Here is a 13,283-nt window from a genome sequence, read left to right as displayed (position 1 = left end):
TAATTACTAGAACATAATATCGCGATACAAGTTGCCATAACACTGAAACCTGACTGAAACTGATAACGCTCTCACGAGAAGACGTCAACATCACTTGTGTGTCACAGGTCACGTGTGTGTTTGTAGCACTCGCACTTACAGTACGTCCATAGCGGTGTTACCATCACTTTGGTCAAATATTCACAAAATGGATACAGACTATGTAGAGCAAACATCACCATAGAAAGGTAATAGTTTTTCTGAATAACCTCATCTGTACTCACTAGGAAGTTGCAGTTGTTTTTGAGTAAATCGAAGTGTTACACAGCACTTGTTACTGACGGCGGATAACGATGTTAGCTAACGATGCTAGCTAGCTAGGTTAGCCAAGTTTGTGTCTTAACGTTACTACTGTAAGTTACAGCGTCAATGTTAGTCGACCAGAAAAGGCATTTATTTGACTGGTTAACTGATTGTCAAAGACAGCCATTTCACTTAGACCACAAATATAAGCGTTGTTAACTATTTGAGTTTGTGTTTAAAGTTAGCCATGCAACCGCTTGATGAAACTGTCAGATCTTGAAAGTCGGTGTCTTGGCGTTAATCTGTCTGAATTGGGTTGCATTGACATGCGGACAGCTGAAACGTAACGTTAACAGTAACTTGGCCATCTGTGAATCCGCATAGCTAGTTCCTGCTCTTCAGTACCGAGCCCCGCTACAGCGAGGATGTTCCCCAGCCTGGCCCACAGACCATGGCACGTCTTCTGCAGGGTCTCCTTGCAGCACAGGGCGCCTCTGTCACAACGGTCCTCGAGGGTCCCTCAGCTGCGCTACGGTGAGGAGTCTCTTAGGGAAGTGCTACTAGGCGTTAGCTACAGCAACATCTTTTACACAGAATGGCTCTTACTACTCTGGTTTCTATTGAACGGTAGTGTTGGTTTAATGTGCAGTACAACTGAAGAAACCAGCTATTGCCACTCATTCTGTTGCACAGGTTGGCAGAGTGGAGGCATACATAGCTTGTGGTGCAGCCTTCCAGACTGTCGTGTTGCCTCTCTGGGGCTGGGCAAGGTGCAGTACTATTCTACCTCTGGCAACAGTAAAGATGGTCCTCCAAAATCAGCATCAGGTGATGCTCCATCAGCTGAAAAGGTCTTGGCTGCTGCTGCGAAAGCCACCGCAGCTTCCTCAAGTGAGAAATGTTGACGTTTCTGTATACTGCAGAAGTTTGAGATGTTTATGAAAAGAAGAATTTCACTTTTGTTTACTTCTCTGATTAAATTTTATTATTTGCTTTTATAGGTTCAACACCTCAGGGGCTGACTAAAGCTGAGACAATTCAAGTTAAAGGTAATGAACAGCATTTGTGCATGCTTTACATATAACACATTTTTAATAAGACTCTTGATTTACCATGTACTTTTAGTATCTGCAGAATGTGGGGGTGATTTGGTGGCTTTCATAAGAATGAGGACAAGTGAATACAGCTGAAAACCTTGCATCATAATTTCCTTCTGTTGTCATATGCAGTTCGGGCGGTCCTGAAGAAACGGGAATACGGACCCAAGTACACTCAGAACAACTTTATCACTGCAGTTAGAGCCATGAATGAGTTCTGCCTCAAACCAAGGTAACTTCTGTTCACCAAACTAATTCAATTATGGTTAATTTATGTAATACAGTTAGCAACACTAAACTGTCATCATTGCAAATCTGAATTGTCATTGAATGCCTAACTGTCTGTTAAGTGTAACAGTGTTCAGAAGTACTAGCGGAGATGCTAACAGACCACAACACAAATTACTTTGAGTTAATAAGTAACTGTGCTGTAGTGATTAGCTGATAGGACTGCTTAACATCGTTTAACACAGGTCTTCTTAAATCTTTTTCTTACTGCCTTCCCTTATGTTTTCTCAGTGATCTGGAACAACTTCGAAAGATCAGAAGACGCAGCCCCCACGACGACACAGAGGCTTTCACTGTCTTTTTGCGCTCAGACGTGGAGGCCAAGTTAGTTCTCCACTCTTTTGTTTTAAATATTTATTACAATGTTTTATGTCTTCCAACAAATTACTCCCCAAATCAATTTACTTTTGAAATGTTCTCTAACTTTTGTTGATTCATCTCTTTCTCTTTGTGGCTGTTAGAGCAATAGACGTATGGGGAAGCCATGAAGCTCTAGTCCGAGAGATAAATCTCAGAAAAGAGGTGGAGAGAGAGTACCAAGAGAGTAGGTGTATGGTTTTTCCCTGGATGGATGTGCATCTTTGTGAACATGTAATAATACTTAAGATTCTGTCTTAAAGCAAAGGTTCAACATTTTGAGTTTCACTTTCTGGTCTACAAGATGAATACCACTTTTTTCATACTTTAATTATGCAGCTTCAGCCAGCAGCTAGTTAGCTTAGCTTGGCACAAAGATTAGAAAGAGGGGGAAACAGCTCCCCTGACTGTAAAACATTAACAAAATACATATACCAACATATCTAAAGTTCACAAATTAACACATTATATCTTGTTCCTATTGGAGCTGCAACAATTCATCGAATAATCGATTAGTTGTCGACAATCAAGTTAATGTCGTACTATTTGGATAATCGGTTTGTGTCATTTCTTTAAGAAAAATGATTTGATTCCAGCTTCTTTAATGTGAATATGTTCTGGTTTCTTTACTCCTCTGACAGTAAACTGAATATCTTTCAGTTGTGGACAAAACAAGACATTTCAGGACGTCATCTTGAGCTTTGGGAAACACTGATGACAGCTAATGAGAGAAAATAATCAACAGATTAATTGACAATGAAAATAATCGTTAGATGCAGCCCTAGTTCGCATACAAAACCCAAATATAAAACCCTTTTCAAGGGGTTATGTGCTAGATTCTTACTTTGCTCTAAACAGTTGCCAGGTATCCAGCAGTGACTCCAGGAAGTGACTGGGCGAGGCCAAGAGATAGTCTGACACAAAACTGCCTTTTCACACTTCTGTCTAACAAATTAGATATAACATGTTAATTAGTGAGGTTAAGAGGTGCTGGCAGGCAGATTTTGTTAGTTTCGGACAGAGCCAGGCAAGCTGTTTCCCCTTGTCTCTAGTCGTTAGGCTAAGCTAAGATAACTGGCAGCTCACCATAGCTTCATATTTAACAGACAAAAATGAAAGTGGTATCGATCTTCTCATCTAACTCTGTTGCTGAGATGAAATGTTGAACTATTTCTTTTAATGTTAGATCCAAGCTCAAGTTACACGCTTTGACAGTAGCAGATATTCCTTTTTTTAACTTTTAACTTTACTGATTGTTTCACAATTGTTACTAATGATTTTGTTTGTGAATTGTTGACATCATTTGTTTGTGTTTCTTATTTGCTTCCCTACAGATATTTTTCGGAATCAACAGTTGTTGAAGGAATACAAAGACTTTTGGGGAAACACTAAGGTGAGCACTTTTTTTGGGTCTGTCATTTTGTTTGATTTTATGAAAAAAAGGCAGTAATGTGGATATTCCTGTCACCATGCCCAATTTTCCCTAATAACAACCAGTGGTGTATGTTCATGACCTTTGTTACAGAGGTCACTGCATCTATATGACAATGTCATTATCTGTTGTCATTCATGCAGTCCACCCTCTTTACTGTAGGGTGTGGAGATGATTTCAATGACTTCTGTACTGTTGTGCACTTCTCTGGCATGTCATGGTATATTCTATACATTACTGGCTTGTTTTATATCCCCACAGTATGCTTCAGGAGATAATGTTAACAGTCTAAGTTTGTCACAACAGGGCATAAAATTCCAAACCATGTGTATATCATGTTGAAGGCTAGTTGCAAATTTATTGTGCCATGAAGATAATGTCCACTCCACTGCAATGACATGACAACCTTCTTTCTTTTTTAAATGCTGAATAGCGCACATGGCGGAATAATCATATTATGTATACTGTGTCTCAAAATTTCACTTTTGTTTTACAAAGCCTCGATCAGGCCAGAGGACAACATTTCTACAAGGCCCTGGGAAGGTGGTCATGGTTGCTATTTGCATGTAAGTTTTCATACTCTCACTGTTCTCTCTTGTTTCTGAACACTGTTTGGTTTTGCTGTAAAGTTTTTCTGTAGTCTGTGACTTTACTAAGCTGTAGCACACACAGTGGGGGGCATTGGATTAGAGAGGAGTCCTCGGGGTTACTACAAACCAGTATGCCGGATAAGCATCAGAGTGTAACATTTGGGAAACTGAACAAAAATCTGGTATTCTAAACAATTAGCCTGCACTGTAGAGTTATGATACTCCCTAGTTAAGATTTAAAGTTGTGAAAATTTTGATTAGGAACTGCATGGTACCTCATCTTGCACGAGGTGCTTTGGCCTATTGGATTAGGGTGATTGTGTTAGCGAGGACATGTGCAGTCACATGAACAGCCAAACATTTCCTTCAGTTCGACAAGGGCTCACAGGACTCAGTTAGTTAAGTGCTCAGTTCAGAAGCGATCCAGTCTCTGTGTAAATTCTGGAGGATCTAAACAGAAAAGCTGAAATCATTTGCAATTAACAGAAAACAGATGTAATGGAAAATGGGAGTAGTCGTATTTCATGAATTATTATTCAGTTTAACTTTACCCTCCAGCCAAGTTTTTTACTACTACATTTGTCTACACTTAACAGCCACATTGTTATTGAGCTAATTATGTTTTCATGTCCACGACAATCTACCTGCTAAATATGTACAAGACCTCTTTCAGAACCACTAAGTTGTGTTTTAGATGACACACTTTTTCATTGCCCTACAAGTGGCTTCATCTACTTATTTTCTTTGTCCTCAGCAATGGGCTGAATTTCTTCTTTAAGCTCCTGGCTTGGGTCTACACTGGATCAGCTAGCATGTTCTCCGAGGCCATCCACTCTCTGGCCGACACCTGCAACCAGGCTCTGCTCGCCCTGGGAATCAGCCAATCTGTCCGCAACCCTGATGCTGGGCACCCGTAAGCAACCACACCTTAGTATACTGTTCAAGAAAGAAGATGAAACAAACTGTCTTTTTCTAGCCACAGTTAGCATCAAATCAATCACACAAACACTTGTTTGTACGAATCCGCCATTGTTCATATCATGTTCAAAACAATGCACAGCAGCTTTGCTTGCATTTGCAGAGTGGCATAAATGTACACGGCAAAAGCACTTCAGCACTTAACCACCATTATTATCATTTGAAAAGCAATGGCCGACTTGTATGTTTTACGTCGCACTAGGTGCCGTCTATTGCTTCTGGAACGTTGTTTGGTTCAGTATTAAAAACAAAACAAAAAATAGTGCAAAGCAGGTGTGATGATGGGTCATCTGTGCAGCAGTATTGTGGGATCTCCCTGTAAAAAGGGCTATAATGACACCAAAGAGAAGACGTGTGTAATAGACACAGATCCTGCAGTCATCATCTTACAGAGCAGCGCATTTAGTTCAAGTATTAAACATCACTATAGTTCAATTACCAGACCACCCTTTTGCAGACATATAGATATGTAATAGCTAAATTATTCTGTTAAAGGACATAAACATTTAGACTATTTGATCCTGTAAAATAGCTCCATAATGGCTTTTTTACAACTTACAGATTTAGACTTTGTAGAAGTTACCCCTTTTGCAAACCGCATACTGTATGAGCAGACGGTAGATGTGTGTGTGGTTATTGGGCAAGAATCGGTCAGCTGTAATAGAGACCGTATGTCTTTTTCAGGTACGGCTTCTCTAACATGCGCTACATTGCCTCCCTCATCAGTGGGGTGGGCATTTTTATGATGGGTGCCGGCCTCTCCTGGTACCATGGCATCATGGGATTGCTGCACCCAGAACCCATGGAATCTTTGTTATGGGTGAGTGTCTGTCTTGAGTCTTGACTGTGATACTGGATATATAAGGATAAAAGGGATCCAATATGTCACGTTTCTGTGTTACAGGCTTACTGTATTTTGGCGGGTTCTCTGGTGTCTGAAGGAGGTAGGTTATAAAAATTATGTTCTTGGTCTTTGATGACATTTTGATATAGCCTGTGTATTTTGTACTGAAACATTTTTCTTTCTCAGCCACGTTACTAGTAGCCATCAATGAGATAAAGAAGAGTGCCCGCCAGAATGGAGTATCTTTTTATGAATATGGTATGTACAACTTACTTACTAAACAATGTTTAGTTTTGTGATACAAGTGTCTACAATCAACATGTACTGTATGATCTCTCTACTCTTAGAAAATACTGCACTTCTGACAATATACCCAGAAATGGCTGAAGGTTTATTTTTTAGGCAAATACTTCTACCATCTGTTTGATATAGATGACTCTTACATCTGGAGTAAAAAGAAAGCAGGTGTTCTGTCATTGTACACTAGAGCTGCAATGAGGAATCGATTAGTTGTCAACTATTAAATTAATCTGCAACTTTTTTGATAATCATTTAATGGTTTTGAGTAATTGTTTAATAAAAAAAAGTAAATATTAAATAAATATTCATATTTTCTGGTTTCTCTACTCCTCTATGACAATTAACTGAATATCTTTGGGTTGTTGGAAAAACAAGACATTTGAGAACGTGAACTTGGGGACAATTTTCTGACATGTTATGGACCAAACAACTACTCGTTTGATAGAGAAAATAATCAACCGTTTAATCAACAATAAAAACAATCACTAGTTGTCCCCTATTGTGTGTGTCGTTCATATTCATCATTCAGTTGATTTGTGTATTGTGAAGGAGAGTAGGAAATCAGATAGCCATCAGGCTTCCAACGACACATATCTGACGACAAATGTAAATTGTATGTGTGATGAATCTCAGATACGATTAATGTGGATGTGTATCGCTTGGTCTTGCCTTGCTACATGTGTGCAGTAATGCAGAGTCGAGACCCCAGTACTAACGTAGTGCTGCTGGAGGATGCTGCTGCTGTATTAGGAGTCATCATGGCTTCTGGCTGCATGGGGCTCACCTCACTCACAGGTAAACAAAGAGACATGGAGACACTGTTCACAAGCTCCCATCCAACACCTGCAGGGAAAGGATCAATCTATCCTATTGTCTTAAGTCTTGCAATTAATGAGTTAAAATTTTATTTCTTCCTTTTAGATTATCTTCTCTATGTGTACTATGATTTATTACTCTTCTATTGATATGCTAAATGACCCTCTGGATAATCTTTCTTGTGTTTTTGTACTTTGGTCTATAATTTCAATGTTTGCAATGACCAGTGGTGGAGGTACTCAGATCTTTTACATAAGTAAATATACAGTACAATATTGTGGCAATACCCTTGCAAGTAAAGGTCCTGCATTCTGAATTTCACTTAAATAAAAGTGCAACATGATTGGAATTAAAATAGTAAAAGTACTGATTCTGCAGAATGACTCATTTAAGAATAATTTACATTATATTACTGGTTTTATTTAGTTTTTATATTGATTATAATTATTGATGAATTAATATGTACATCACTTGAATTTAAAGCTGGGGTTAATTGTAACTTTTTATTTACTGTCAGGTAGCTTAATCCCTTAAAATACATTATAATTAATTAGTTGATTATATTTTGTATTAATAATCTGACTTTGCGAATTAGCTAGTAACTAAAGCTGTCAAGATTATTTTAGTAAAGTAACTATTTGCCTTCAAAATGTAGGGGAGTAGAAGTATGCAGTAACAGAAAATGGAAATACTCAAACTTAAGGACAGTAATCAGAGTCAATATATTTAGTTACATTCCACTGCTGGCAATGACACAGATTTCTAAAGTTTTACTGATTCTCTTTCCTTCACTTCCTTTTCCTCGCTGCCTCTGTTGTTCAAGGTAATCCACACTTTGACAGTCTGGGTTCTATTGGCGTGGGCACATTGCTGGGCGCCGTCTCAGCCTTCCTCATCTACACCAACACAGAGGCCCTGTTGGGACGCTCCATACAGGCTGAACGTGTACAGAAGCTTACAGAGTTCCTGGAGAACGACCCCGCCGTGAGGTCAGTAAATGAACAGAGACACGCTCTTGTTGTACACGCACGGCGGTAAAACACAAACCAGGTCTTGATATCAGGTCTGGAATCCTTCATGTGAATCCAGATCCAGACTCCACACAGCACCACGTGAGCCAGTTTATAGGTCTGTTAATGTTGATGGACAACAAAAAGGCTTAAAATAGACCATCTGTTCTTTACATGCAACTGTCATCTATACACAGAGCAATGCAAAGTGTTTCAGTTTAGTGCATCGGGCACAACATGAACATGCAAATGCAAGTAACAAACATCTTGTAACCAGTTTCATTGTACATTTCATTCTTAAGAAGGTTTTCACATTATATTATAAACACAATGTGTGGTAACAGAAATCCAGTAACGATGTTAAAGTATGATAATTTTTCTACCTACCTAGATTTCCTGCTATGCTTTATTTTTATTATGAACAGGGCCATCCACGACGTGAAGGCCACCGATTTGGGACTGAGTAAAGTGCGCTTCAAGGCTGAAGTTGACTTCGATGGCCGAGTGGTGACACGGTCTTATCTGGAAAAACAAGACATTGACCAAATCCTCAATGTAAGTCTTTTGCTACTTTTAAGTTTGACCATTCTCTACTTTTTATTACTGTGATGTATGGTGGGCAATATACATTTCTTTTGTAAGCGTTTGAACTGCATTATGAATCATTCTGCCTGTGCTTGTTGCTGACAACCCCATTGCCAAGGACAGATACAGGAAACAAATCACAGATCCATTTAAAACAAAGATTCTTTTAGTCATTAGAGCATAATACCATTTTTTTCCATTTGTCATCACAGCCATGAGTTTCAAAGAGTGAACAAAATGTTGTCATTTTCCCGACTATATGTGTTGATGTACATCGTGATTCCTGCTGCATAGTACACAAGGAAACATAATTGGAAGAAGCATGGTTTTAGGTTGAAATGTATTTTATTTTAATGTGTTTTACTATTTATTATTATTATTATTATTATTAATTATAACATTTATGGTTTTATTTATAATATACAGTATAATAATTTTTCAAAATGAATCATACACTCAGCAGTTTTTTGTTTTGTTTACCAAGCATGTATGCATTCTGCGCTGTTATTTACAACAACTGTCTTAAGTATGCAGAGGTTTTTTTTGTGAATTTTTCCCTATGAGAATCTGGACAAACATGAACATAACTTTATTTAACATAATTATTTTTAACTTCTAGTGTGTTCTGGCTTTTGCCAAATTCAGCCTGCATCCATATTAATGTAAAGTGTGTGTGTGTGTGTTTTTATTCTCTCTGTCTGCAGGAAATTCAGCAGGTGAAAACCCCTGAGGAGCTGGAGAACTTTATGCTGAAACACGGGGAGAACATCATTGATACCCTGGGAGCTGAGGTGGACCGCTTGGAGAAAGAACTCAAGGTAATGAAATATTAAACTTGTCCAAAATGTTGTCTGGCCGATGCTACAATATAACTAGAAACTCCTATTTTTGCCATTTCGGGATAGTTTTCTTATATTTATTCACTGGAATTTATCTGCATGGCAAAGGCATTTTATAAGTATTACAAGTCAGATTTGATTTGACCCCCTTTTGGTTCCTCCGTAGCAACGTAACCCAGAGGTTCGTCATGTGGACTTGGAGATACTGTAATACCCAACGGGTCTCTGCTGAGGGAACCTCATGCTGTCACAAGAGGAAAAGGCGAAAGGAGGGCCACGCCTGCATCCGCAATCTGCGTCCCACCCTGACCACCTCAAAACAAACCTCCGTCTCTGCACAAGTCTTACTGTAGAATAGTCCCTAGACCATACATACAAGGACAGAGTTTGGGCAGTGATCGTGCTTTCTTTGTGTTGCTTGAACTTTAGTTCCATGAACTCAGCCTGCCACAGATCCTCTCAAACATTCAAGTGTGTGGGTGTTTCTGGTTAAAGGCTAAATACTGTCATTACTCCTTGAATTTTAAGAGAAATTTAAAACTCTGTTGTAGATATGGCAGTTTAGTCTTATGATTGTTTACTTGAACTCACATTCCTCCATGAATGTGTTTTGGGTCATAAACAAAATCAGCAACAGGACCAGTGTCATTTACTAGACTTGTACTTTTACTGTTATGCTTGAACCACAGTGATGGTGTTTCCTTGATTAGTGCAAAGGAAACCTGAGGGGCTACATATTCAAACAAGGAATATTTAATAGCTAGACAATAATAGATTATTTTTTCTTTATGTAAAAACTGAGGAACTGAAGATAAGTGCTGCTGCAGGTCTTGTAATGAAGTCAGAATTAGCAATGAATAGATTTTTTTCCTATTACAGGAGAAATATGAAAATTAAAAGGTGTTAAGACTTTTCATTTCATTTGTATGATAGATTTGAAGGGTGAACTGATGTGAAATACTGCAGCAATCAGTGAGCATTACCCTATGCAAAAAGACAGCAGGGCATTACCACATGAATTCATCATATCCCTATGATATTATGAAGTTAAAAGCAACTAACAAATACATTAATTAAACCATTTATTCAACATGTTAATTTTTACACAAGGTCAAATGGAAAGAATGAGCATCCTTCAAGCAAAGAAATGACATTATAGGTAGAGGCATCGGCCTCTTTGCCGTTCTCTCGTTGTATGCCAGCTCCAAATTCCAGATTTTGATGTTCTCCAGGTTGTCTTGTGAGGTTGGCAGCTGATCGGCAGATGACTGATTGTACTATGAAGAACTGAAGGCATGCACGTGTCTTTGCCCCTCTCACAGTGTAAATAAGTGGTCTGTAAAGAAGAAATGTACCTAACAAATCGACCAGCCCCGAATCAAACAGGTTTAATGAAGTGTTGAGCTCCACAAACAGCTGTCAACATAAACATGCCATTGTTTTAATCATTGAGGATGTCACCCTGTGCAGTATGTGTACCAAATTATCAAGTGGTTTATCTCCTGTTCAGTGTTTGAGTAATCTGTGTAAAACAGACAACATTTACTTTTCATTCTACAATTACTGTCAGAGCTGCAGTACGGGACACACCTGCCTGCTTAAACAACTTATTCTGCTTCAGGAGGTGGACTGGAGTCATTTCCTCTTTGTTGGGAGGGTAGATATATACATTTTTTGAAGGTGTTAATAGTGTAATATTTGGTTATGACTATGTTACCATTGCTTAAGGAGTTGGAATAAATTTGAAATAATTTATTAAATTATTTTTCTTTCCTTTTCTGTCATGTAGTTGGGTTTCATTTGTAGTTTTATGTATAGTATGTGACTAACATCACGGACATTACTGGCCTGGCCTCATCAACATATCAACATGTCGGGGGTCATGTATGAGCTCCAAGCGTCCTACACGGATTCTCTCCCCGATGAATGACTCTTGCATTGGATGCACTGAAGACCTTTGCGTATATAAACGCACCTGGAACGGTAAACGGGTACTTGTTCACCATTCACGTCCTGGAGGCCTGTTTTCTGTTAGAAGCTCAGATGGTTGACTGGAATGTAAACCCAAGTCCATTAGATGGTGCAGTTGTAGGGATGAGAGAGGGGGGGCACTAGCCTGTACGCTGACGTCAATAAAAACAGTCATTTCCAACCAGTCTGCGCATTGACCGACCATTCAAAACATTACGCACAGCATCGCGGCTGGACCACGCTAGACTACTCGACTGAAATAATTTTTCGCCGAGCCCGGAGAGCGGAGACAATGCGGAGAAACTACATTGCAGGTTTTTGACCATTGAATGTTTTAACATTTTGGGTGTTGCGCGCATATCAGTGTCATGTCTCGTCATACCATTCCCAAATCAGTTGTGCCAGTGCCGCTGCCCATCGTGTTTCCTTTCATGTCTCCCCTCCTCGGAGAAAGAATCGGTCGTTTGTGCACGTTGATTAAGAAAATAACCAGATCCTCGGGCTGATTTGCCTCATTATCATGAAAGAAACATGCGCCGAGACGCGCCTGTCACGTCTGGTGATCACCAAACACATCTTCAATCAGCCTTCTGCACATCACATTCGTTACTGTCAGTGTTATTAATTTATTTATTTTGTAAGCGAATGTTTAAAAAAAATTGCTTTTTTGTGGTAATATTTCATACATCTTGTTTTTTTTCTTCAAATTTTCGTCTCCAGCAGCCCACAGATGGGGGCGCAGTAAACCTACACAGTTGGGGTCTTAGATTTTCAAGCAACCTCCCCTCCATCACCACAAGCCTGTGGTTACAAAATCCCAATCCCCATTACTCTTCGGTGCGGATTTGAATTAAAGAAACCAGATTTTGTGCGTTAATCACCCCCAACTCCGCCCATGGAGAAAACCAAACCTCATCAACAATTTGGAAAGAGTCTATGTGTGTTTCCTGTTTTTCCCTCACCTAAATAATCGATATTGTTGCTGTTTCAATCACAGGTTCAAGAGCATCTCGAACAATCCAGGTGGCGTGTGACGGCAGGGAAAGTCTTCATGGCGGATGATCATCATCACCATCCTCATCACCACCACCCTGCTCTACGCTTTTAGCCTCTTTACAGTGCTGCCTTGTCTAATCATGTTCAAGCAGCATTGTACAGGGCTATGACAGCATAGAGAGCTGAGCTGCTCGGGCGCTGCTATTCTCTGACCCCCTGGATGGTAGCCAACGAATGACATCATCCGTTAAAAACACAAAACGGCGAGGATTGCACGTGCATATCGCATACATTGTTGGCAATAGAGTGACTTGTCTTTTAATTTTCACGCTGATGTAGTCTAAAACTAAAATGCATTGTCTTTTTTTCACGATTTAAGAAAAGCTGGACACATGAAATTCTCCTTGGGTTGAATTATTCAAAGCAAACCTAAATCCCTTTGCAGCCAATGCATTATTGAACCAATTAGTAATGTTGCATCGTGCTGCTTCTGGATTAACACGTTTTTGCATTTCATGCCATTACATTGGAATCAAAGCTAAGCATCCCATTTTCACGGAAAATAAATAGCTGTCTTTGAAAAACACTGTTATGAAGGTATACAACCGGAATCGTTTAACTCTTCTGATGATCAAATATTAAGTTTGCTGGAAGATTAAAAAATATATTTAACCCATTTCTGGACTTGCAATCATGAGAGGCACAAACTGGGGCTGCTTCTGGTCATTGTTTGGAGAATATATTTATACATATATATGTGTATATATATGTAGACTAGAGCTACAAAGAACTATGATTGTCAGTGTTGGTTAATCTGAAGATCCTCACCCCCCCAAAAATAATCGTTTGGTTTTTAAAATCGCAGAAAATACAAAAAAAATAAATATTTCACATCATA

At 39.1% G+C, this 13,283-nt stretch overlaps 1 protein-coding gene across 2 annotated transcripts; it reads left to right on the top strand.

Annotated features, from left to right (window-relative positions):
* Positions 1 to 82: 82 nt before the first annotated feature.
* On the top strand, positions 83 to 11,197 carry slc30a9 (solute carrier family 30 member 9). Of its 2 annotated transcripts, none has more exons than XM_038700344.1 (18): positions 83 to 227; positions 667 to 816; positions 976 to 1,173; positions 1,284 to 1,331; positions 1,512 to 1,611; positions 1,899 to 1,991; positions 2,129 to 2,211; positions 3,359 to 3,417; positions 3,955 to 4,022; positions 4,801 to 4,959; positions 5,709 to 5,844; positions 5,929 to 5,968; positions 6,055 to 6,126; positions 6,856 to 6,963; positions 7,808 to 7,973; positions 8,420 to 8,549; positions 9,284 to 9,397; positions 9,585 to 11,197. In XM_038700344.1, exons 2-18 carry the CDS (start codon positions 708 to 710, stop codon positions 9,627 to 9,629), a joined length of 1,728 nt encoding a protein of 575 aa, XP_038556272.1. In that variant the 5' UTR covers positions 83 to 227; positions 667 to 707; the 3' UTR covers positions 9,630 to 11,197. The 2 variants fall into 2 exon arrangements, with proteins under 2 accessions (XP_038556272.1, XP_038556273.1); XM_038700345.1 differs by having other exon boundaries at positions 94 to 227; positions 671 to 816.
* Positions 11,198 to 13,283: the final 2,086 nt, after the last annotated feature.

Source organism: Micropterus salmoides, unplaced genomic scaffold (genome assembly GCF_014851395.1).
Source record: "Micropterus salmoides isolate LMB-PRFRI ecotype aquatic unplaced genomic scaffold, ASM1485139v1 Ms_hic_scaffold_5, whole genome shotgun sequence".
Taxonomy (NCBI): domain Eukaryota; kingdom Metazoa; phylum Chordata; class Actinopteri; order Centrarchiformes; family Centrarchidae; genus Micropterus; species Micropterus salmoides.
This window is presented reverse-complemented; position numbering and strand designations above follow the sequence as displayed.

Bases quoted from the DNA above. Each gene is read 5' to 3' on its own strand.
- slc30a9 (XM_038700344.1), top strand. From the start codon at position 708: ATGTTCCCCAGCCTGGCCCACAGACCATGGCACGTCTTCTGCAGGGTC. The intron at 3,418-3,954 runs GTGAGCACTTTT...TGTTTTACAAAG, and splicing joins ACTTTTGGGGAAACACTAAG to CCTCGATCAGGCCAGAGGAC. The intron at 5,845-5,928 runs GTGAGTGTCTGT...TCTGTGTTACAG, and splicing joins CCATGGAATCTTTGTTATGG to GCTTACTGTATTTTGGCGGG.